At 36.9% G+C, this 27,814-nt stretch overlaps 1 protein-coding gene across 13 annotated transcripts in view; it reads right to left on the bottom strand.

The window, feature by feature from the left end:
• The window catches only part of BNC2 (basonuclin 2), a 443,558-nt gene that overhangs the window by 232,687 nt on the left and 183,057 nt on the right, over positions 1-27,814 (bottom strand). For 11 of the 13 annotated variants that reach the window (XM_041761505.1, XM_041761503.1, XM_041761507.1 and 8 more), the window contains one exon: positions 20,723-20,806. The exons of the other annotated variants lie outside the window; for them this stretch is intronic. In XM_041761505.1, coding sequence (XP_041617439.1) covers positions 20,723-20,806 — 84 coding nt within the window. The remainder of the gene's footprint in view (positions 1-20,722; positions 20,807-27,814) is intronic. 13 annotated transcript variants of the gene reach the window in all.

Genomic DNA, 27,814 nt, shown 5'->3' with positions numbered 1-27,814 from the left:
GTCCTCCCATTCATTCAATATGCATGCACTCAAGCACCTACTCAGCATCTTACAGACACGTGCCAGACACTCTACTGTGTGGTAGAGACACCAACATGGATAAGACATGGTCACCCAGCAATTGCACTGCTGGGGATTTACCCCAAAGATACACATGCAGTGAAACGCCGGGACACCTGCACCCTGATGTTTACAGCAGCAATGTCCACGATAGCCAAACTGTGGAAGAAGCCTCGGTGTCCATAGAAAGATGAATGGATAAAGAAGATGTCATTTATGTATACCATGGAATATTACTCAGCCATTAAAAATGACAAATACCCACCATTTGCTTCAATGTGGATGGAACTGGAGGGTATTATGCTAAGTGAAATAAGTCAATCGGAGAAGGACAAACGTTATATGGTCTCATTCATTTGGGGAATATAAAAAATAGTGAAAGGGAATAAAGGGGAAAGGAGAAAAAATAAGTGGGAAATATCAGAAAGGGAGACAGAACATGAAAGACTCCTAACTCTGGGAAACAAACTAGGGGTGGTGGAAGGGGAGGTGAGCGGAGGGTGGGGGAGACTGGGTAGCGGGCACTGAGGTGGGCACTTGACGGGATGAGCACTGGGTGTTATTCTGTACGTTGACAAATTGAACACCAATAAAAAATAAATTTATTAAAATAAAAAAATAGTGGTGGGAAACACACACACACACACACACACACACACAAAAGACATGGTCACAAATCAAGGCACCATGAAGCCTAAATAAATTAAGAAAGAATAACTAAGAAAGCAATTGTAACATAGTATGGTAGGAACAGATGGTGTGGTAGAAAAGGAAGAGAGGGATACACCGAGTTCTATGGGCAAGAAACACAGACCAGGTGGACAGGTGTTGAGAGAACTTTTACAGAAAGAAGAAATACCTGAACTGAGTCTTGATCAATATGTACACGGCCATGCCGTCCTGCAACTGGGTCATACACCTGCCTGTGCAAATCTTACATCTGACTAATAATTATAATTCAGTGACTTTTTCTGTAAGCATGTCAACATGAAATCTGTGCATTGGAATGTTTCTCTTATACCAGTGAAATATTATGTCAAATGCTACAGATACCTACCTTGTTCTGAATCTAAAGAATTCTTTATAAATCAGGGAGGCGCCTTAGAAATCATAGAAACTGTCCCATACTAGACCTCTAACTTCTTTTACATTGAACAATCCTTAGTATCTTAACTTACAGTCTGAAACTGTCCTATGTCACCAAAAACAAAAGTACGCTTAATATTTGACTAGCATCATGAATTTATATCAAAGACTAATTGGAGACATGAAAATTCATATTGCCAGCCAATTTTCTCATCAGGACAAAATTTACTACTTCTTTTGTTTTTTAAGATTTTATTTATTCGTGAGAGACACAGAGAGAGAGAGAGAGAGGCAGAGACATAGGCAGAGGGAGAAGCAGGCTCCATGCAGGGAGCCCAACGTGGGACCTGATCCTGGGTCTCCAGGATCACACCCGGGCCGAAGGCGGTGCTAAACCGCTGAGCCACCTGGGCTGCCCCCAAATTTACTACTTCTTAAACTAAACTATTAAACATCATAAAACTGGGCAAATCAAATGAGAATCATTTATAATATAATCATATTTGCATTCCTAAGCACAGTGACCAAAGACAGTCTATCTCTACTTTGCTATTTTGTGTCCTCTAAACTTCTTTTTAAAAGTCAAAGGTGAAAAAAAATAAATAAATAAAATAATAAATAAATAAATAAATAAATAAATAAATGTCAAAGGTGGATATTCCCAAATTTTCTTTCATTTATAATCAAGCATTTGACTATAAAAAATAACAAGCCTAAAAAAAAAATCTGTAAATATATACTTCCTACCAGTTTAACTCTTTCTAGAAAGTCATCACCAATTAAAATGACACAAACTACCATAATTAATTTTTTAGCCATTTTTACAATGAGGACTTCCAGGATGAGAAATAATGAAACTATTTAATTAACATTTAATTTGAAAATTTATCAGTTTGTTAGTTTTCTTTATGATGATTCTATGATTATCTGTATTTATAAAACAGCAGTAATTTTAATAATTACTTCATTAATAATTTCTTTGATGTTATTTCTTGCATAAAACCTAAATTTCTGTTTCAATAAATAGGAAGTCATGTGACTTTTAGTATATTTCTCCCCATAAAATTCATTTTTTTTTTCTATGAAGTTCTACCTTCTAACATATTTTCCTCCAGAGCTATGTTTTGCCAGAGGGCTTTTCTATCTCTCTGTTTTTGGTCTCATCTTCAATTCTTTGTTTTCTTTACTCTGGTAATTTTGGCATTCCCTTGATCGACAGAGATTATCGACAGAGATCATCTCCCTTGCAAATGTTCTCTCCTATAACTCTATATAGATATTTTGGTTTTCTCCACAGCATGGATACTGCAATAAAATAGACAGGTGGTATTAAAGATATTTAATATACTCATAAGAAGAAACAAACAACAGCTTAAAAACACAGGCACAAAAAGGTTACTGACCAATACTCTCAATTATCTGAATATTACAGCGCAACTGACAACACAGTAAACAGTATCTGAGCTATCTTGACAATTAAGCAAAAATGCCTTTCAAGAAACCATAGGTCAGCTTTCAATGCTAAGACTTGTTGGGTGATTCTGTAGCCAAACACTTCAACACATATCCCGCTGACCTGTTTTCTCAGTTCAAAAGTGGTATCTAAACAGCAAGTTTATCTGTTTTGCTACTGGTATAAAGCGTAACCTACACTAATCTAATCAAAATAAGATTCACACATATTTTTGAAGTGATATATCCTTTTAAAAAAATTCTGATGTTCTGAGGAAGTGCTATCTATTCCATTTCAATGTAATCAGTATTATTCAACATGGACACTTTACTTGACATTTTTTTCTTTGATAATTTTTTCTACTTGATTTATAGTGTTTTAAAATTCACACACAAATTCAAATATTTATGAACAAGTATTAGGGTAGTATTTTACTCTGAAAAATGTTTAAACCAACAATGAACATTGTAGGTTTCCTATTTCCATTAAAGAGGTAAATACGAATTTCGGAGAGAAATACATTTCACTCACACACAGATACACACACATTGTTATGAAAGTACTGTCACTAGTTGGTTGTTTATCCAAGAATGGTAATGAGATGTGATGACCTACCTTCTGTAGCCAAGCCCTCTTTGTAATAACAACATTCATTTATTTAACAGTTAACCAACATTTGGAGCTCTGTCTATGTTTATTCAAGAGGTTTTTCCCTTTGCAAATCTAACCGGCCCATACAAGAATAGAATCTATAATCAGGCTCTTGCTAATCCCATACCCTACTCAACTGAGATAGGCAGTGCAAACAATTGAAGTATTGTTACTGGACAAGATAATCGACAATGCGGTTAATTGAAAATTAATAGTAGGACTCTCCACTTAGTGCCAAACGTAGACATTTGAAGTAGTCACTTCAACAGCCCAAGAAAGAGTCGATTCTCAATTATTGAAAAGTAAGGTTCATCTGAACAAATAGTACTTTCCACTTCCTATTGACTTAAATTGAATGAGAGAATTACTCTTTTGATAACATTTTCTCCTTCATATATCATTTAGATACAATTAAACAAAAAATGTTTTAAAACCAAAACATTTACCAGAATCTTAATATGGAAGTAAAGAAAGGTGCACTTCAAGTTTATATAGAGACAAAGCCATACAGTATATTCCTTGAGAACCTACAATGGGCCAAACATGATACTTGACACTGGAGTCACAAAGATGGACACAACTTGGTTTTTGTACCGAATGAGAGTGTCTTTCAGCTAAACTTGCCGATTCTCCACTCTCTTTGCCACAGAAAAACACTACCTATTCAAAGGGGATCCCTGGGTGGCGCAGCGGTTTGGCGCCTGCCTTTGGCCCAGGGCATGATCCTGGAGACCAGGGATCAAATCCCACGTCGGGCTCCCGGTGCATGGAGCCTGCTTCTCCCTCTGCCTGTCTCTCTCTCTCTCTCTCTCTCTCTCTCTCTCTGTGTGTGTGTGTGTGACTATCATAAATAAATAAAGAAAGAAAAACAATTCAAAAACTTGACTAAAATTTTAACCCCTGTGTAAATGCTTTCTTGGTTTGCCTGTCCTCTGTTACTCTGTAGCACAAAGATCAGTATTTATCACATTTTTACACTCATCAAGCAATTATCAGGTACCATCCTACTAAGTGCCAGGAGTGACAGTTGATGCTGAGACTCTAGAGATGAAAAGATAAAAATACATTCTTTGGGAAAATCACAGTGCAACTATAACAAGTTAATCTACCTAAACCTACTGCATAAAGCAGAGCTCCTTGGAAACAACAGCTTAGGCATCTTTACATCACTAGTCCTTGGTGTACTATAGGAGCAAACAGTGTTAATTCAGTACTAGATGGAAAAACCTTTCGTTGGGAAATCAGAAGACTATGTTTTGACAACAATATGTCTCTGTGACACTCTGGGCCTTATTTTGTGTCAAACAATGAGGTGGCTATCTGCCCCATGTGATCTCAGAGTCTACTGGTAGAATATTCTGATTTCAAGTGAGATAGGTATACATATTTAACCACCTCAGGATATGCTTTAAACAATTTTAAACTCATCTAAGCTATGATTAGTTCAATGACTAGGCCTATGCTGAAATCATATCTTGAAACATTATTGTAACCATTATTGTGGAATTTACTTTCTGATTTTGATATATTGAGTTGTTTTCTCCTCTCCCCTTACTCCTAGATGTATAACTGGGTCGGCTGTATTCTTTCAAATGAAGAATTGGCATGGTGGTTGCTGTTACTTAGGATAAGTGTATAATCTCTTTGACTTTCTCTTGTTGGGCAAACTGCCCAGTGAGTATCAATTTTTTTTTAGAGCTACAAATATGGTTTTAATAGATTCACAGATTTCAAATTATTAGAATTCAGAGCACGTCTCTCCAAGGGTGAGCAGATAATTCACAACAATCCATGTAGATGCAAAGGAGATGACAATGGATCAATCTGTATGTAAGTAAGTTGACATAGCAGTTTACTGCTCCTCCTATCTCTACAGCCCACTCTTACCTCCCAGCACACACGCTTTTCATATGAAGAAAAATGTCTCAGTCTATGGGAGAGTTCAAATTAGTCATAATATCCACTTTAGGGACTGAGGAAGACTTACTGTAAATCAGCCACTTAGAAACCACATTTGACATATTTTGGTTAGAATGTAACTATAAGTTGCATAATATGGTATCTATTGATTAGAGTTTGGGATTATAATGGAAAGCAATTGCCATACATTGAAAGTGACCAACCACAAGATAGAAAACTGTTCCTAAAGAGCCCACAAAGGGAATCATTTTCCTTATAATCTGAAACTCCTTATCCTCTAGATGGTATATTCTATCACTCCCTTAAGGCTGTATTTTGCCCTAAAGGTGCTAAGATATCTTAACCTCAAATCACCTAACTATTGAACTCCCTGAGACCAAAAGAAAGTTCAGCAGTGTAAACCGAATTCATTACTGACATAGCAATGTCCATTCTAAATTGGAGCAAAAAAAGCAAATCAGAATAACATCTCACTGGATAACAACTCCCAAATGGTTGAGGATGTTATAATAGTTATAAATTCATATTAGAATCTGCCTGGGTTTTTTTCTGTCCCTTCTACCTTCATAAAATACAATAATTTATTGAGGGAATCATTGTATGTCAGATACCAAGCAATACACTTCATTTGCCAAGTGTCCCTTCCATCTACCTGTACAAATAGAGAACATTTGTCTTTTCTAACACCCTTAAAGAATCATTCCTATAAGTAGTATGTATTTCTTTAAACAGGGAGGAAAGAAATCATATACCACAGAGAAAGAACTAAAATCAGTTCATTTATGGGCAGCTGGGTAGCTCAGCGGTTTAGTGCCTCCTTCAGCCCAGGGAGTGATCCTGGAGACCCAGTATCGAGTCCCACGTCAGGCTCCCTGTATGGAGCCTGCTTCTCTCTCTGCCTGTGTCTCTGCCTCTCTCTCTCTCTCTCTCTCTCTCTCTCTCTCCGTCTGTCTCTCACGAATAAATAAATAAAATCTTTTATAAATAAAATCAGTTCATCCACTTATAAGAAGCAAAAGGCTCTACAGACTGGATGGTAGGAAACTTTGATGTTTCATACCCTCTGCATGAGTCATGATAATAGTTAACCTTATAATTTTTGGACCATGACTCCAATAAAAATACATAACTACAATAAAAAAGAGCACATATAATAAATAATTGTGTAACTCAACTGCTTTTGTTAAAAGTTGATTTCTGAAACAGATTCTTCTGTCATGTAAGTGCTGAAGACGTGCATAATGTTTCAATCTCACTGAGGACTACTTTTTAGTTTTTCCTTACACTCTTCCCTAAATCTTCATTAATCTATCAGATGTCATGGTTTAATAGAAGCATGAACTACATACCTATTGGGTTCCTGGGTCCTTTGGAAAAATGTGGTGAGGATCTGGGCCTTCGTTTTTGAAGATCTGAAGGGGCTGAAATAACCCTGTGACAAAATTCTTCTAAATAACTTTTTAGAAGAATATTAACAGTAGCAAAAACAGTTAACAACTTTCCCCCATTCCAAAATCAAGGACAATGGAATATAATTGAGATAACGCTTCTAAATGTTTTGTGCTTCAATGTGGATAAAGCAGTGGACCTGTGTCCATGAAAAGGAAATGCATTACACATTCCAGATACTTTGGTCTGACCAATTTTCCAAGTATTTCCAAGAATTTCCAATATAAAATTATTAAGAAAAATGCCAAAGTCCTTTCAAATAACAAAGTTAAGGTACAGGCACATCTGACTGAACTCATGCAGGAAGCACACTCCAACAAATGAGGGATTCAGGAGAGCAAATACGCCAAAGCATCCAAGGCTTTCTTTCAGATCCATAGGAAAAACAACATTTCAGTCCCTATGGTGGGCTCCATCTCTCCATTATCAAAACCCTTCCTGTCTCACCTCTTAATCCAGCCACAATACCTAACTTTCCCCCTTTATAGCTAAGTAACATCTGACTGAGTTTGCCTCATGTGCATCCTGCTTCCTAACAATGTGGAAGAAGATTTATATGCATAAATTAGAAGTGTGGGGAGTTAATGCTCAAAGGACAACAAGGATCAACTAAGAATGAATCAATGGGTAAACATTTCCCCCTTTTATTTTGTGGGGAGATGTATTTCATAAGGGGTCTCCAAAGGCCCCAGTGAGAAGGAGTACCCATTAGGAGTAGTACCGATCACTTTAATAATTCATCTTTGTATTGGTTTCCCATGGTCCTTCATTCTTACTCTGGAATCTACTTTAAAAAAGTACCTTCCTGTAAGTCAATGTCTCGTGATCTGTTTGCAGGAGGACCTAGGTTAAGTCAGCTCTTCAAAAGATTCTAAAATGTATAAATGAAATAATATCTGAATGTACCAAAATACAGGAAGAGATAAGACAATGACATAATTCACAGAAAAAAAGAAAAGATAAATGATGAAAGGAGAGAAACCAGAAAAGCACTTAGAAGACCTAGAAGGCTAAATCTTCCCATTTAGAAGAAGAGGCAGCCCATGGAAGAGCCATACTCAGAAAAACTCCAAAGGGCACAACTTATAGCCCTTTACTTTTACTACTAGAGCTTCTATTTGACAGAAAGCCAGACTATACCCCAGAGCTCCTTATATGCTCTGGTCATATGTATCACTCCCAGTTAGAAATAGAATGTGTAGCCTCATATTGTTTTCTCAAATCTTTGAAACCTACTTCCTTATCAGATCTGAGAAGCAGGCTCTCATAAGTGAGCAGAGAAAAGCAGTAAACTCACTGTTAGTCACCTCTTCAACCCAGAAAGCTTCCTGTCCCACCATATGCTTGGCTCCAGTCAGAGATCCCCTGATTTCAATACTAGTTTGACAAGTAGTGTCCTGCAAGGCTCCCAGGAAACAGACCCAAACTCCATCAAATACGTCTGCATAGTACAACAGTGACTGAAAATCCAAGTTGCATAATCCAGAACAGAGCCAAGTGTAACTGAAAAAGTATCCTTACATGTATCGTGAGGTTGTCTTGCGCCACAGTTTCTCTCATTAAGGACATTCTGAACAAATCATTCATAGATGATTGGTCTGAAATCTTTTAGTGGTTACTGATTCACAAAACCACAGAAATAATACATATTCTGCTAACAGCCAGGGATGTTGCTACGGCATCACAGATAATCACCTTTGAAACAGAGGTATCTGTGGCACTCATGTGAAGACCAGAAAAAAATCTTTAAAATAATGTATCTAAATATCTGATTTGTCAATTTGGAAATGTTTAACATCAACACAGAGAAAAAGGGAAAACAAAATCCTGATTGTTTAGGACAAAATAAAATCATAATTAAGACTTCATTATATACATTCATAACTGCCCTGTGTATAATCCTAAAAGGACAATGTTCTAATAAATCCATTCTCTAGATGAGATTAGGGAGTAACAACAATTATCACTCATCAGGCTCCATTCATAAAAGTAAATCAAGAGGGAATTACCTGTAACATTTGTTTTTCTACAAGTCCTTAAATTATTAGACACTACTACCAAATTCAGGTGAAAGAAAAGAAGAATGCCATGAAGTAGTTAAGCAATCTAAGAGCAAAACCAATAAAATACACACCTTTGATTCAGTTTCCCAAAAGCAAAATTTTCATCTGGGGACATAAAGAAAACAACCTCATGGAGTAAGGGAGATGGGGATGAGGAAAGCAGGCAGGAAAAAAAAGGGCAAAAACACCAGCAAAAGGGCAGCCCAGGTGGCTCAGCGGTTTAGCACTGCCTTCAGCCCAGGGCATGATCCTGGAGACCCAGGATCAAGTCCCATGTCAGGCTACCTGCATGAATCCTGCTTCTCCCTCTGCCTGTGTCTTTGTGCCTCCCCCACCCCCACCCCCACTATCTGCCTCTCATGAATAAATAAATAAAATCTTAAAAAAAAAATACCAGCAAAAGTCCTGAATCAAGTACTAGCTACTGACACTAACAATTTTCTTTTGCACTAGGATTCTGTTTATTTTTTTTAAGTGTTTCTGTTTTCTGCTCCCTAGCTAACAGGAGTGCTTTCTCTTTCACATGGAAGATAATGAATGTCCTTGCATGTGTTAGACATGGACTTATATGACTAGGAGTTATAAGCAAAATTCCTTTGCACATCAAAGAAAAAAAACTTTGTTTATTCAAGAAATTCCTAATGGCTTCATTTATAAGTAAAACTTTCTCTTTATTTGAGACCCAGTGGCACAGCGCATATAGCTAGAAGATAGCAGGTAACTTTCATAATGAACTCTGCACAGTTTTGAGAAAATAATATCTGAAGGCAGTTTTTTCTTCTGGGGTCAGTAGATGAGTGGTTCAAAAAGAATAAAGTGAACAGCACACAACTGGCGGAGGAGAGGAGGAACATTCTTGCTAATTAAAATTTCCAGTTCTTATGGCCCTCTATATACACAAATCCCAGTCAAGAAAGGCTTGCAGGATCAGGCCTGTACCAAGAAAAAGTATACCATCATCACATTAATTGTATTATTACTTCATAATGCTAACCAGCCAGGTTTATATAGAAGAGATTAAATAACAAGATAATCTTATAAACAATGCTCATTTCATCAGTGTACCAAATAAGTTTGATTATATCAGTAACTGTTCTTTTAATTAATTTATGCATCCACATGCTTTAATTTACACAGACACCTACACTGGGATAGGGATAGCTATTTTTTTAACATTTTGAACTTTAAGATGGGTTTATGTTTAGACTTCCCAATGTTCACACTTCAAAAATGAAGTGACTGTTAAAATACCCTGCATTAAAATTGAAGCTTGCAAAAAGAAAACATTTTATCAAACTCAATGCCTATCTCTCCCTGCCAACATTTATGTGTTTAATTTTAATTAGTCTGGCTTTACTCAAATTTAAAACCAGATCTATTCCAAAGTTATAACTTACCTCTTTTTACCAATATTCCCCTCAAAAACTTTTGGATATATAACTTCATCTTGTTATAGCATCAATCTTAAGCTCCTATATTTGTTTTCATGAAGTTTCTTGTGATTTAAAGGGAGAAAAAAGGCTAGTTCAAAAAAATCATTCCTACTAACATCAGGGACTTGGATAAATTTTTAAAAGTCAACTTCAGGATGCTGGTTTAGAATAGTAAGTACTACCAGTCAACAGTTAGAAATAAGAGAATTTTAGAAAGGGAGGAAAATTCAACCAGAATGATAAAAATAGTTTGTATGAGTCCAGACCCACTTACAATAAGCTATCAGTGACATCATGGTAATGCTAGCACTCTTTGAAAACCCTTAAGAATAATAATATAAAAGGATTATCTTGGTGTCAGGATTATTCCAGTTTAGTCATTTTACAACATCCATGGATACTTTCAGTATGGGGATGAGGATGTCTATTTACTTATTTAATTGGACAAGCAAAAAGGTTTTTACTTGTCTTTGATATAAAACTTTTATTTATGTATTGGATCAATGTTTATTTGTAGGATGTTAATATAATAACAGATGACAGCTACATTATTTGTTTTTGATTATACACTTCTAGAGCAGAGATGCTGTCTATTCAGCTCACTTTTAATAGAACACAAACACAGTACCATACTCAAAAAAGTATTTAAAGATGTTTTTTATAAAAATTATAAATTTGGGATGCCTGGGTGGATCAGTGGTTGAGCATCTCCCTTCGGCTCAGGGAATGATCTCAGTTTCCTGGGATCAGGTCCCATGTTGGGATCCCTACAGGGAGCCTGCTTCTCCCTCTGCCTGTATCTCTGCCTCTTTCCATGTGTCTCTCCTGAATAAATGAATACAATCTTAAAAAAAAAAAAACATAAATTCAAGGGAACTTGGTCTGCCTCTGTGCTCCATGAAACTCCACTGGCAAGTATTGAACATTAAAAAGTAACACATTCTTGAGTAATTCCATTCTTCAGTATATGTGCTGCTGAAGCAAGCACAAGTAATTCTATTCTTCAGATGTCTGTCCTGGCACTTCTCTTCTTGAAACAGGGATTATTTAGATGGAACTATTTCCACCTCTTAATGTTCAAGAGCTAGCTTTTGTCAAACACCTAACTTCTACCCTAACCTCATGCAAGAAAATAAAAGAAAAAAAGCCAGACCCAAACATCTCATTTCTTAGCATCAAGTTAGCAGACTTCCTGCATCAGGCAGAAGGATCTGCTGCTTTCATGAGGGAATCTGCTAACATCATTACTGTGGTGCCTAAAAATGTAGCCTCCTGGCATTCTTAATGCTCACTCAGATGATCTAGAACAAGGGACACAATCAAATAATTTTGTGGTAAGAAAAGAACTATATAATGCTTACAAACTCTTAAGGAAATAAAAACCAGTAAATATCTTCAAGGCTCCAATGTATTGAGAAAGGAGAATGTTTTGCTAACGATGTAATTTGGGTTTAGTTTTTCTTAAACTTCTCGGCCTTGGTTTCCAAATGTGTAAAATGAAGACATTAAATTATATAAATAATTCAGATAATTCCAAGGTTTGAATTATGAAATCATATGAAAAATATACTGAGTCCTAAAGAATCTCACACACAGATTGAGATTCCATTATCTACCCTAACAGAAGGTTTTTCCTTTCTTTTGCAGGTGGAAGAATAGTAGACTATGTGTTTTCAACAAAAATCCTCATTTATGTAGTGTTACTCGTTATGACTAATCCAAAATATTCAAACAGTATCACTAGCTATTTGTAATGATATACATTTCATGTATATACAAAATCCATATATATGCACACATTCTGACACAGACATAAAACTCTATTCAAGCCAAGAATTAAAATACTTCCTATTTTTCTATCATTTTCCCACCTTCTACAAGGCACCTACAGAGCTGTTAAGACATAAGAACTTACATAAAATAAAAATAAGCATCTTACTCAACGTTTCTTATATTCATACTGACAGTTCCCAACATGAACTTAGTTAAGCTGGTTATCTAAAATCTAGATAACATTCTCTCATCCAGTGGTTTTGAGAGAGAATGCAGAATGTAGGTATGTTCTCAGGCCCATCAATCAAGATACATAGAACTCAAGATACACGATCTATGAATTTAATGACACTTAAGCAGAGAGTAATAGTAAAACGGCAGTAGAAAAAATTTTAAAAAGGTCCTAAAAATATGTAGGGTCATCGAGTCCATACTCCGCCAAAATTAAAAAAGGGAGGATGGAATTTAAGCTCATGAAACTGTTTTTTATCTATTAATATTTACTAAGACTCCTGCAAAAGAAAACAAGCAACTACTAAGTATACTATCATTTGCTTTGTTGGAAAATTATTTGTTTTGAGAAACACAAAAATGCACTACAGAATGCAGTGATTTCTTCCATGTAAAGAAAGAAAAGCACAGGTATTTTGTTCAAAACAAACAAACAAACAAACAAACAAAACCACAAAGAACTCCCTGTGTTCACCTTGGATTCCTTATTATAGAAAAAAATTATAAAACTTTATTTAAAAGTGAGTATCTTTAAATGGTTGAGGTATGTGAAATTTTCAGGAAAAAAAATTCTTCCTAATTTTTATCTTAGCCACCAGAAGCTAGTAAAATACATTTATATCATAATAATACATTCACTACTTGCTCTGTGCTAGACACTGTGCCTCATGCACATACACAACCCTTCAATCCTTCCCACAATGCCAAGAACATAGGCCTGAAGAACTCAAATCTTCCTGTTATTTTTCATCAATAAAATGAAATCCAAAGATCAAAACACAGAGAAGCAATCTCCTAACTACTGGTTGCTCTATTAGATGTCAAGAAACTCTATTTGATTTGAATGCTGAGCTCATGTCAGCGTAAGAAGGAAAATGGTAAGTGGGAGCCACAGATTTCTGGCTTTCATCAATTCCACTCAAAAGTCCAGGGAAAGGGATGATTTACTGAATATTCTGCATTCCCTTTTCATAAAAAAAAATTAATCAAGGTCCATTCACATTCCTTAAAAAAAATCTACCAATGTTCATACAAATTTATGTAAAAATGCAACCTAAAAATTTTAATCTTACAATTTAAGTAGCTGTAGATATTAATCTTTTAACTACTGGCAGAAAAACTAGGGCTATAAATGAAAACAGAACTGTAGTCCACTTTTATGAAAGAAATAGGTTGTGAAGAGAAATATAAAAGAACAAAAATTAAAAGGATAATAGAAAGGAAAGAGAAAATGGAGAAGAAAAAAGAAGGAGGCACACAAGAAGGAAAAGAGAAAGGTAGTAAGGTAAAGAGGGGAATGATAGAACAAAGGAGGGTAAGACGTTTGTAGTAAAATGATTCTTGTCCAAGGCTTGCTGGAACTCTGGACCATCGCCTCTATGTGACAGAGGGATTACCTCTCTGGTGGTTTTTAAAAATGCTTTCTGTATCTACACAGTCTCGTTTTATTTTTCAAAATCCTGTGTTTATTTTTAAATAAAAATTCAAGTTTGAAAACTCTGCAAACTCTGCAAACAAAGGAATGACTTTTATTTTAGAAATGTACTTTGGAATGTACAAACCATTGCTCAGTTTAGTGCTCAAAACCTCAGAGATGGCCCAACATTCCAAACCTGACAGTCTTTCCTTTGTAAAGAAATTAAGGCCGCCTCTTTCCACAGTACTTGGAAATTACATTTGAAATTAGTGTTCGTGATTGTGCAAAGCCTTGAAAATATGTCCATTTGCTTGAGAAATAATCTATCGCCAAAGATAGTTGTCCTTATTCTCAAGAAAACAATGTAGATGTGCCCAAAGAGTCAGAAGCTCTCAAACGAACGTCCCAAGTTGGTTATCAGAAAAAAACTGTCCTGCCAAGAGTATGTATATAGAGCAATTGCACTGAATATTGTACCCAAAGCCAGATCTATCTATAGAAAGGTGAGCTATGCATCAATCCAGTTTGGCTTAGCAGGCTAAGAATCCCACCTACCCAAACCACCTTGACCTGATGGCTTGCCTTTTTCTTCCCATTCACCTACCCACCCTGAATTCCAATAAACTATTGGTCCTTACTCTATCCCTCAATAAGAATGCTTTTATATAAAAATTCATTAAATAACATACCACTTTTAATATACTGATCCTACAAACTGTTACTCTGTGAAGTGGTTCAACAAGATGTCATCACTACATAGCAACTTGTTTCATTTACAGTATCTGTTTCACTTCTACTCATGAGCTAATATAATTCAATTTTTTTAACTGCACACAGGCTGCTAGACACATGTGCATGGCAAATGGAATCTGAACTTAGCTTAACAGCCTCATTTATTCCTGATGGTTTAAATTATTTCATCACAATTAATGACACCCCCTCAGCTTCCTGTGCAGCGCTGCCAGATGTTCAGAGACCACAAAGCCACTCTCTTCTTTGACGGCTGGTGACAAGTCGTCCTCTGAAGGACGTTCCCTAGGTACACAGGCCGGATGACACCTCCATTGCTTAGCACCTCTCTGCCTCCCAGAGTAACCATGTTGAGGAAAAAGCAGGAAGGCATGAGAAACCAGCAAATGCATTAGCAAAGGCAAATTATGTGAAGTGATCTACACTCGGAGGAACTTGGCTCCTGCCACAGGAGTTCCTAACCTTGTTGTTTTATGAAAGAGCTCTTCATCCACCTTCCCAACCCCTGGCATCCACTGAGTACCTAACATGGCATCAGTCCCCAGGGAATGTCAAAGGACAATAAAAATATAAACTTTTCCACATGGATCCTTTTTGGTTTGTTATTTAAACTTATCACCCTCACCATAATCATCATGTTGTTTTTGAGAGCAAACACTCTGAATGGATTATATCTTCAGCTATAATTTTCTTCTATCCTATTCAACAGATAAATCCACTTGAAACATACAACGTTTTGGGAACTTGTGGTTAACAGTTTCGCCTCTTCTTAAAACTTTATGGTGGTATATAATAAGATGGATATGCAAAAAAGTTACATACATTTCACATAAACATTTTGATGACTTTGATTTACCTACTTTTCTTAGGCTTTATTCATTTCAGGGGCTGCTGGCTTTTTTTATCCTTGTTAGGTTTTATTTGTTGTTTCGTTATATTTTTTAAAGAATATACTGAAAAATAGACTTCACACTTTCTTATTTTGATTCTGATAATAGGCAAAGCCATTTACTTCTTTTCTTAACAAAACCAAAATTTTTCTTCAGTATGAAATTTAGAAATAGTAATTATCTTATGTTTATCATTTTACATACACAAAAAAATATAAATTCATATAACCACAGATAGCTAATAGTAGCTAACAGGGTAGCAGAAACAGTAAACATACTAGCACTGATACATTAAGAATCCAACATTACAGCTCCAATTTGGAAAGCATTTCCATCAACTAGAGAACATGTGGCAGACATTTTATGGATTATTTTTTAAATGTTAAAAAAAAAAAAAAGCTGATCTTATTCAGGGAATAAGGGGCCTCTTTCTTTGCCAAAAAGTGTAATAGGAAAACTGAAAGGCCACCTGTGTCAGCCCACCCTATAGTATGAACATAAGCTATAAGAGCATTTTGGAAAATATCTTCAAACTAAGATGAGAAAAAAAATCAGTATCAATACAGATTCCAAGCAGATGCAAAAGGCTTCTGTGCATGTTAAGTGATTATGTGTGTGGCCTACACAGACTAATTTTCAGATGCCTCCAAACTCAGTGTACTTTCTCTTTTATAAACTATTTGGGATTAAAATTAGAAGCTCATTCATATCAACTTTGACAATGGACAGAAATACAGGGTAAGCTAATCAAGCCAAACAAGTTGAATTTTCCCCCTCATAGAAGGCTCTTTTAATCTTAAATGCCTACTGAATTTTACAGACATGCTACACTTAATATTTTGACAGTTGTTTATTAAAATTGCTTTCCTAGGAAGTTCTATGAAACCAACAGTCTAGTCTGTATCAGAATCGAGGCGATCAGAGGAGTCGAGATGATGGCATACTTGCAGCAAGCAGACAACAATAGGAAACTCTCAGCACTCCTAGAGTTGCATCAAATTTTCCATGGACCGAAACTAAAATGAAATAGTTCAATTACTAAGAGGTAGATAAGTAAAATAAACAACTAATTTCATACAGTGAAGTTGGGAGACAGTCATATGGACCTCATTCTGTTGTCTCCAAACACTGTATTGGAGGGAAAAAGGAGTTGAATAAACTTTAAACTCTCATGTAGGGATGTATTGCTTGTGTGTCCCTGGCAGATGTGGAAAGGAGATGAAATGGGCAAGGGAGAATCAAATATCCCATCGCTGCAGGTTTGCTGAGGCAGAGAGCACTGCAAAGATCTCACATCTGGCAATCATTTGTCAATAGCTGGAAAGAGAACGGCAGGAAACTTTCTGGCTCTTGGAGAAGATGAAAAGACAAAAACCATGTGTCACACACACACACACACACACACATATATTCTGCAATGGTACAATGACTACTACACTTATTCTCCACCCCTCTACTCCCCCCCTACATTTAATGATCTTCAGATATACTCAACTCCGTGGTCAAAAACATGCAGTCACTTGACTTGTTAAAGCTGCAGTGTATGTACATTTTTCAAATAAACCCCAGGGCTGATGTTAGAAAATCAAAATCAGTGAAGCATAGACCGCCTGGTACTTTGGGCAGGAATCCTTGTGGTTTAGTCAATAAACAGAATCTGAATGAAAGACACCACAGTAACTAGACAGTAACGTTTTGAACAGTTCTTAACCTGAAAGGGGGTTGGGGAAGGCGGGTGCACTAGTGACCATGGAGGTAAGGCTACCAGTGTACTTGGATGGCTCACTTTACCTGCAACATGACTGTGTTTAGCACAAGGTCATCTGCTGTTTTTTTTTCTTTCTTTCTTTCTCTCTCTCTCTCTCACACATACACACACACACACACACACACACAGAGTGAACTTGTATGTGAGGAATGTTGTGAATGAATTTGGAAACAGTTTGTTGTTGTTTTCTAAATAATTATACCTGTTTAATAGGGTGGGAAGGAGAAACTTCAAATTCTATTTATTCCATACTGGTGATAAGAATATAGAAATGTGCTGGCTTCATTATGAGTTCATAAAAATGACCAGCTTTGCCCTAGCAGATTTATTATGCAATTAAAAAGTTTTCAAGACAACCCACACAAAATTAATTAACTTTTCTAAAATCACGGGAATTTAAATCTGGTCATGGTGATCGATAGACTTCAATAAGCAGCTTTCATTCACCCTTGTGCTGTATTTAACTAGCAGCAGCCGCCAAGCTCATCCCCGTGATTCCGTAAGTGAATGCTGCAGGTTGTTTAATAACCTGGCAAATTCACAGTAGCTTGTCAAATTATTACAGGAACAGTGTCATCACTAAACAAGCCTGATCACGGTTAATTACAATGCAGACTAGAGAGCAGCCACAATTGTTCATTAATTACAGGAAGCACCTCATTTAAATTTTATGGAAATTTACACTTGCACCCCAGTAAGTCTGGGAAAAAAAGTGATCCTTCACGCATTCACAGAAGAAAGGAGTCTGTGGTTTATGAAACACCACAGTAAATTGTGTCTATCTGGTACTGAAATATTGGTTCATTATTTACTCTAATTTTTAAGCATTTTAGTGATGAAAAATATCAAGTCAACCCCACTTCTTGAATTCCCAACCAAGAAAGGAACTGTGTTGTGTTAATTGTAACAACTTAATACAGGAGAAGGCACAGTTAGACTCAAAAAATAACTTTTCTCTGACTGAAAGTATAATATTTAACAGCAATTAAGGGAAGTCTAAACTAGAATAACCACTTCCTAAAAAATAATTATATAACAGCACAATGTTTTGCTAATATACATCAGTCAACCTCCCAATCTAAAGAAAGTACACAGTTTCATATTCACTTCAAAAACCACTGAGAAAAATCAACAAAATTAGACAGTGAATCAAAGTCTTGATTTCCAGCTACTTCTCTAAATCAAGCATATAACACAAAAATCCAGCAGATACGCTTGCAAAAGTCAAGTCAGACACAGACTTCCAGGATAACAGCCATTCAAAACCAAAGATATGTTCATGAAAGAGTGTCAGGGATCTTGGGATTATTAAGTAATAAAGTTGCTAAGCCATCTGAAATTTTAGTGATAGAAAAAAAGTGAAAAGGAAAAAAATAAGAACAGAAAGGGACTCCATCAGTCATGAGAAATTATGTCAGCTAAAATAGAAAAGTAAATCAGATATGGTTGCTATGTCTAAATGAAACCCCTTCATAGGAAAGGATATAAACAAACTACTGCTCCTAAATCAAGGTATACAAGAGGTTATTCTCAGAATCAAGAGGCCAAACAGCAAATCCTCTAGTGGTTATAACATGGCCCTGGGGGACAGCCTGAAAATCAAGCAGGAAAAAGTAGATGCCTCTGGCAAATCCTATAGTGAATTCCCTGGAGTGCGGAATTAAACTAAAAACTAAAAAATGGCTCATTCCTTAGGAAAAAAAAAAAAGACCAGAATACATGCCATGGCAAGAATGAAAGGACTCTAAGCTAAAAACTATTCCTGAAATTGTTAGCTGGTGAAGAACATATTGTCAGGTTTTTTTTTTTATGAATGACATAATGTGGATATGTACCAGGTATCATTAAAATGTATGGAAGTCATATTTAGAAAGGAAGAGGAAAACGAGAAGGAAATGTTCAAATGGGTCCCAGTTAATGTACCAATTCGCCACATTTGACTTTTTGAACAGATTCAACCTTTCCACTGGGTCTGCCAAAATGGTGTTGCAAGAGGAGGAGTCCAATAAAATGAGACTCATTTCTCTGCCCAGGGGCTTGGTCTTCTTTGCAAAGGACTGTGCTGAATTGTCAACTCTACAAATGTTTAACTACCTACAACCGGGGTTTCACTTAAACTAGTAAATATACATCTTCTTTCTTGCTATGTTATAATAATATGCTCTGTTGGTCTCTTTCAGTTTTATTTCACACAGTTACATCTGCAAAACACATCACTCTTTGCTTCATAACTCAAGGTTCACAAACAGATTATCCAACAACCACCCATGACAAACCATTCCAGGTGATGTGTTTGAAGAACATAGCTTGTCCTACCCAAAGAGGTCAAGGATCAGACCACTCTCCATGAAAAGTCTTCCATCACTCTGCATTTATGTGTCACATACAAGATTCTAAAACTGGGAAATACATGACCATGTCTCATATGTGTCACACCTGCTTTTCTGTTATACTGTAGCCATACACCACCCAGACAGTACCAGCTTGCAGCACAGCAGAACTCAGGTGGTCTTCCCTAGGCCAAGAGCAGGTGTGCAGGAGATGGTAGACCCTCCAGTACCATAAAAACTGAAACCTCTTCCTACCATCACTTCCACCTTCACTGCAACTGTGAAGTCAATTCTTATAACTATTCTCCTCTCACATAGGGTATCTAAGTCAGTAAAAATGCTTTAAAACTAAGCTCATGGCTCAGCGGTTTGGCACCTGCCTTCGGAGCAGGGCGTGATCCTAGAGTCCCGGGATCAAGTCCCATGTTGGGCTCCCTTAATGGAGCCTGCTTTCTCTCTGCCTATGTCTCTCTCATGAATAAATAAATAAAATCTTTAAAAAAAAAAAAACTAAGCTCACCATGCTCATCCCGTAAGTCTGAAAATTTAGAAAATGATGCCAAATGCATGTCCTAAAAAATAATACGTGTTTACTCATCTGTGGGATACCATTCACATTACAACTTCAGCTAGTATCTTTGCATTAGTATCGCACACATTCCTTAAATATTAAAAGGCATATTAAGTAGAGATATATCTTTAAACAAGATGTCACATTTTTATTTTTTATCTGTGATACACTAAACTACTTCTAATGTCCCAAGACCACATAACATGAACTGAATTCCAAGTAAATACTTTCACTTTGCTAATAAACTTAGTATTAGATACGTCACAGGACGTATCTCCTCAGACATGAAAAGGGAAGATACTTATTAAATCATACTTTTCTATTACAATGCCCAGTTGAATGGCTTCTGTTCTCCTGAGCTAAACCATAATGCAGGAAACATGACTTGCTCACCATGTGTCTCTAGTGCCTAGCACAGTACCAAGCACATGATAACGATTTTTAAAGATAAGAGCTAGTCTTTACTGAGGGCCTATGCTAAGCACTAGTTTATATGTTAGAACATTTACTCTTCATAATCACCTTGGGTGGTAAGTCTCCATTTTATAGATGGGAAAGCTAAAGCTCAGTTTGGTTGAGTAACTTTGCCAAAAGTCTCATAATAACTTTTGTCAACCTAGGCAGCCAGCTATCAAGAAACCATGTTCTTATCCACTGCAATATATATCATTTCTTGAATGAATATATGTATTATCTCCAGTTACAGAGAATTTATCCTGAAAAGGACTTTTTATTGCATACATGTTACCCTGATTCTTCTTTTACACCTGTCTCAACAGTTGTCCATCTCCTGATGGCACTGATATATCTGTATGGCCTTCAGGGATCACTGTTTCTGTCACACCACCCCCAACTAATAAAGCAATAAGACTCCAACCTGGACTTCCAGCCTCTGGTCTGGTTCCTCCAGGTTTGGGCAAAAGTCTGCACCCAGCACTCTGCCAGCACATGCCACTGGAACCTAGGGGAATATGGCCAAGTTAGATGCTGGGTGTGGAGGCTGCTAAGAACTACATACACACACATCTGATCCAGACAGAAGCAGATATGAAACAGGCCATCATGGCTTCATTGGGTTTTGACACTCAGTATGCCAAATATATTATATCATATACCAACTTTATTAACTATCAGAAGGCAAATTCTAAAAAGAAAAGATCCACAAAACTTTTATTCCCCATTGTATCCACAGCATGTAGCACAAAGTAGGCATTTAATGAATATGTCTGGATGGGAGGAGGAGAGAGGTAAAGTACAGGAGAAAAAGAAACATAAACATAGAATCTCTGCTTGATATTGGTGACATTTTTCCCCTCTTAATTTTCTTATGTGAGAATGAAAAACATTGTATTCTCTAATGCCTACAGTTCCTTTCCACTGTTAAAATATCTGTTCAAATTTATTTTTCCTATTCATGTATATAGGTTAGCACAGACTTTATCAATATTTACTTACTATCTCTAAATTTTAATAGGCTTATTTTATGTCTGTTCCAGTAATGAAAATGATAACAAAACAGCTATAATTTAGAATGTTCCCTATATCTAAAATTCTACACTGAAAGCCACTAAGATTCTCTTTCAAAATTAAATTATCTTAATTAGTCGATCTCATCCCAAATTATTGCCTCTACTGTCACCTGCTTACTTCATTTTAGATTTTTTTTTTTAAATAAAGACTAAAGGACTTAGATTCCATCTAAATCTGCTTTCCGTTTTATTTATTTATTTTTTTTAAATTTTTTTTAATTTATGATAGTCACACACAGAGAAAGAGAGAGAGAGAGATAGAGACACAGGCAGAGGGAGAAGCAGGCTCCATGCACCGGGAGCCCGACGTGGGATTTGATCCCGGGTCTCCAGGATCGCGCCCTGGGCCAAAGGCAGGTGCTAAACCGCTGCGCCACCCAGGGATCCCTGCTTTCCGTTTTAAAAAAATTCTTTGAATCACTACTATTTCCAAACACATACTATCTTTGTTAATCATACAACTATCTTTATCATAATCCATCAATCAGTTTCAACCCACCTGTCTTCTTTCCCTATCAAAGCCCACCTTTGCTGTTCTGTGCTTTAACTCCACTTAGGATCATCTGTGCCAGTCAATTTTCTTTGCTGAGATCAGTTTTCAGCCAAGTGTGTGCTGCCTTAGAAGATATTTTCCTCTTTCTTTCCACCCACGAATCAGTTCACTTCTCTAAATTTAAAAAATTTTTCAATAAAGTCCACTTTGCAAGTTTACCAGAGAGCATTACTAATATTTTTTTAAAAAGCACTCAGTCAAGACCCCTGGGTGGCTCAGCGGTTGAGCGTCTGCCTTAGGCTCAGGGCATGATCCCTGTTGGGGATCTGGCAGGGAGCCTGCTTCTCCCTCTGTCTATGTCTCTTTCTCTGTCTTTCATGAATAAATAAATAAAATATTTTTTTAAAAAAAGCACTCAGTCAACTCTTTAGACATTTTTGGGACCACCGCTCCTATTTTTTTAAGTTTTGCATTCTTTCTTCTAGCTTATGTCCATAAAGTGACATGGACAGATTATCATCTGTCTTTGAACTTACCCACTCTTCACCTACAAATTTCACAGTGGGGCCCAAGAGGGGAAGTAAGAGAGGTCACATTTACTGAGCACCTGCAATGTGCCAGTCACCATGTGGGCACCTTAAGTGTGGATTTTTCCTTTCATCAGTCTTATGGGATATGAGCATTTCCATTTGACAAATGAAAAAAACCCAAGGCTTCAAGTAGGTAAGTAACGAGCTCACATTAACATACGAGAAAGTTACAATGCTCAAACTTAAGAAATGAGAAGATGGAGAATATATTTCAAAGAAGTTAATTAAAAACATGCAATAGTTGCATTTAGTGGTTTCCACTCTAGATGCATTTGTTGATGTTTCATATGAAAGAAATTACAAAAAAGACAAAGGAAGTGGAGAAAATATGTTATCAAGACTTACTACTTGCTCTGTGGTCTTAGACAACATAATGTGAGCCTATCCTCTACCTTGAGGAAGGAGAAAGACATGGAGCACAGAGAAGAGATACTGTGCACTGGTGTCGTGGCACACATAGACTGGTGCTGATGCCACCCTTCAGTTAACATATGGAGAGGCACTAATGAGATCTGAAACAGTAATTCTCCCTACAGTGCAACAGAAAAACTAGGAAAAAAAATATTCTTGGAATATTCCACATCAAAGCAATCCCTGCTAGCTTCCAAAAGACTGCAATAAACGAGACTACTTAACTGATTAAAGCACATTCATGAGCCAGAATATGTATATTGCAAATCAAGTGTAAATAATACTTTATGTACACAAAACAATTCCCACTTACCTTAATATTATTAGACTGTATCACCAATACTAAGTTTCTAGTTCTTTTATACCATCCCCCAGAATGCATTTGATAAACACTCTCAAGAGGAAAGGAGAAAGTAGATGGCAATTACACTCAATTATAACCTCAGACACTTAGCACAGTTTCTGAAAGAAAACAAAAAGGTCTGTGAATAAGTTGGAAGGAAACAGTGCCAGGCTACTAGAATGTTTCAGCTATCCAAATCATGAAAAGAACTGCACTAGGGACATGAGGTAGCACTCTCAAACTTAGAATCCTAGGGTTTCTAAAAGGAAAAAACATCTATCAGGATCCATATAAATAAAATCCTGTATTTTATTTTTAAATATATTTATTTATTTATTCATGAGAGATACACAGAGAGAGGCAGAGACATAGGCAGAGGGAGAAGCAGACTCCCTACTGGGAGCCTGATGCAGGACTTGATCCCTGGACTCTGGGATCATGCCCTGAGGCAAAGGCAGATGCTCAACCACTGAGTCACCCAGGCATCCCTGGACTCCTGTGTTTTAAAAAGGAAATTGAAGCTTAAAATTGCACAGTTGTACTACTGGATTCACTAACGATATCCTCTCCCACATCACCTACCACACTGCGTGACGATACTAGATAAAGAAAAAAAATTAAGGGAAACCACATATATGTTTCCTAATTCATCAAAATATACCAGGAAAAAAACAAATGATATATAAGTTGATAACCTAATTAGTTACAATTCTGCATACCTAGACAATTAGGACTTTTGATTTAGAAGCCTCAATAGTGAGACAGCTAGCTAGAGCGATCAAAAACATGACTGACAGATATAGCAAAGATAAATTGTCCAGCCCCTTATCATCACTCCAATTTAAATTAAGATAATAAAATATGGTGTGTACCTCACCACCGTTTTTTTTGGAATGCACAGTTTAAATTGATTTGAAGAGCTCCAGTTTTATCTGCTTTCCTTCATGTTCAGTGTTTAGTGCCTTTTTCAACACCATATTTATTTTTTTTAAGATTTTATTTATTTATTCACAAGAGACACACACATAATACACAGAGGCAGAGAAAAAGAGGGTGGAGAAGCAGGCTCCATTCAGGGAGCCTGATGTGGGACTCAATCCTGGGACTCCAGGACCATGCCCTGAGCCTCAACCGCTGAGCCACTCGGGAGTCCCCGACACCATACTTTAAAACAAAGTTCTCTACACTGATTTTCACAAAACATTTCACAGTGATATTTATCTCTGAAAAGTAATAAGACTAGGGGATTTTTTAATTTTTTATTTGTTTTTGCATCTTAGTATATTTTGCTTTCAAAGTTTTTAAGTTAAAAATAACAAAAAGTACTAAACTGATTGGCTAATATTTCTGGACAGTATGCCACGGGTTTAATCATGGGATAATAATTGTCTAGTACTCATCTAAATTCATTCTGCTATTGCTATAATAGGAAGTAGGAGGCCTTGAAAGGGACCCTCTAGAATCCCCAGGGCAAGTCCAAGCTGAGTGCATATCTACTCTCCAGGACATACCTCAAAGGAATCATGGTGTGTGAGAGAGCTATTTACAACTTACTTTGTGTATAATCAGCAGAAACAAAAGATATGACAACAAGTATAAAAGCCTCCCTCTCTTTCCCTCTTTCTCCTCTCTCAGGGGAATTCAGCAAGGGAGGGCCAGTGGGCATTCACTTCAGTGTCAAAAGGGCTTCCAGAAAACACATTTTCTGTGGGGCAGGGAGGAAATATGGCAGGCTTCCTACACACACACACACACACACACACACACACACACACTCACACAAGGTCTTTGTTTACTGAGATCACACATAAAAACTGTTAGGGGCCAGACTTCTGAAAAGAACATTGAAAAAGCCCCACAACGGGAGCTACTACTCAAAATAACTGAAACTGAATGAGGCAGGAGGTGTCTATAAGGAAAGGGCCAAAGGAAGAAACAAAGAGACACAGGAATGATAACTTCAGAATAGAGACACATTACCAAGAAAAGGATTATAGAGTCTGGGATGCTTCTTGCAGAGTCAGGGCCCATTTGAAATTTTATTTTATTTTTAAACATTAAACATTCAGGTAGCCATTTGCCTGATAGGCACTATAAAGTCAGAGCCTAAATAAACAAACTAACTTCCATGTCAGCTCAAGGCTCTTCAGTTAGGCTGGCCACAAGCCTGGATCAGTTCTGAAGTATATGTGTTTTGGTGACTGCAGTCTAGCAGTGCAGGGATGTGGGGAACTATCTGAACCCATGAAAAACTTGGAAAAGAGTGAAAAGACAAAATTTGTTTTAAGAAAGACAGTGGGAGAGAGAGAACCCAAAAAAAGTTCCTTCAGAGGACAGAGGACATGGCTGGGTATAAGATCTGTCACATTCCAAGCTGGAGAAAAGTACTGATACAACTTCAGCCTAATTTCAGTTGCTAGACAATGCCAAGCAGCAAGAGGAAAAATTACTCAGATAACACAAAGAATTCAGGAAGACCATTAAAGTGAAACAGATTTGGCAGTAAGCTAGTCAGGAGCTCTTGTAAGAAAGAGCAGAGGAAAAAAAAGAAATTAATTACCCAACATATAAAGATGAAGATGTACACTAAATATTGCTACAAAGTAAATGAACACAAAAACTGAAAAAAAAAAAAAACATAAGAAAATAAACTGCTGCTGGATGTGCAGATAACATATACCTTAAATTTTCAGGCTACAATTTAACTAAAGATAAAATCCTGGGCCTCACCCTTTTCAGCCACAGAACCCCATACTGAACCTCAGAAGGGACAAGTATACAGAAGCTAAAGTTCAAGAATAAAAACGCTGCTAAACAATCAGAAAGGAACTGGTGAGTCTGAATGTTATTGATCCAGTCTCCCCGATACAGAATGGCCAGAAATATGCCTGTTCTCATAGAGGCTTTAGATGAGGCATGGTTGTATCCACAGGAACAGGGCAATAATGAGAGATATATCATACGGGAACAGTGTAGGACACAGGACAGTCCTCTCTAGAGTCATCCCAGAATAAGGAACTACAGGATCAAGGTGAGAGAGGAAAGAGCGGGAAGGGTCAAGGAAGTGATTCTGCTACTCAACAGGTTGACAGACACAGATGATTACTGCATCAGGGTGCAGGGTGGGCACACCACCTCACAAGAGCCAGGGACTGTTTAATTGGGGTTCACTCTCTTTCTGCCTCGGGAGCTGGTCCTCTTGGGTGAGCCAGGGCCCTCGGCTCTGTGACAGGAGCAACCTCTGCAGGTATAATTATAGGAGATTTTCACAGCCACACACAACAATACCTTATTTTTATTCTGTGAAATGTGGGATAGAAGTAAAAAATCTCTCTTTCCTGGTAACACCCTGCAGAGCCTGATGGACCATGAATAACACTGAAATTACATAGACTCTTTCTTCTAGAGCCCTCAAAGGGCTTTACACATAGTATTTATGTGTAGGAGGAAAGGAGAAAATTTCTATCATACTCCTTTTAAACAAGGAAACTGAGGTCCATCACTACAGTCTTCCCCCACATTTGATAAATTGAATGGACTTGAAATTAAGACAAAGTTCTTTCAACTACCACACTAGTGCTTTACTAGAAAGCCTTTTACCACATGAAGACTGGCTTATTTGTCCAATTCTTGTTTTACATGGGTTTTAGCACTGAAGAAAACGTGAATGAAGTTATTTGTAACTTGCTATGGATGAGCTTTATACTTGAAAAAGAGAAGTACAAAATCTGATTATTTTCAACTGGTTTACAATCATTCTTGTAATTGAGTATTCTAGAAATTGAACACCTCAGACTATTGCTGACAAGCATATACATTGCCAAGCCTGACAAGTGACATGAAGTGAAATATATATTTTTTTAAAGATTTTATTTATTTATTTGAGAGAGGGAGAGGAAGAGAGCATGTGAGCATGATTAGGGAGGAGACAAAGAAGAACAAGCAGACTCCCTGCTGAGCAGGGAGCCTGACACAGGGCTCCATCCCAGGACTCAGAGTTCATAACCTGAGCCAAAGTCAGATGCCTAACTGAGCCACTCAGGTGCCCCTTAAATTTCGAGTATATATGCTTATATACCCATGTTAAGTTTCTTTCTGCCCTCAAGGCTCAATTCTAACTATTTTAAAGACAGGTAATATTAAAAACTCCCCTGGCTTTGGTGTTAGACCTCTATTTTAACCCCAGAGGCAGTACCTTATAAAGCTTATCAGTAAAGTACCAATTCAGAGCCTTGTTTCCTGTATCCATAAAATGGGAATAATTATATTTTTACTGTGTTAAGGTTAGTTAGGCTGAAGGAGATGACACAGATAAAGCACTTAACTAAGCATACAGCAGGGACACAGTATACGTAAAAGATACTTCCCCAGATATCACCCCATACCCCTCTCAGCACACTCCCATGAGAACTAGAAGTTTGAGACAAAGAAGGAAGGGGTTTTGGGGGAGTTGGTGAACATTAGTAACATAGGAATAATAATACAAGCAATTAGGGAAACTAGAAAATAATATCTATTCAATTAGTCTCCATCAGGGGCCAGGTCATCAACTTTCAAAAGACTTCCTAGAAAGCTGTGTTAATTAAAAAAGACCATAAAGTCT

Source organism: Vulpes lagopus, chromosome 7 (genome assembly GCF_018345385.1).
Source record: "Vulpes lagopus strain Blue_001 chromosome 7, ASM1834538v1, whole genome shotgun sequence".
In the NCBI taxonomy this organism is placed as follows: Eukaryota; Metazoa; Chordata; class Mammalia; order Carnivora; family Canidae; genus Vulpes; species Vulpes lagopus.
The sequence above is the reverse complement of the archived record's forward strand: the minus strand, read 5'-3'. Positions and strand labels throughout refer to the sequence as shown.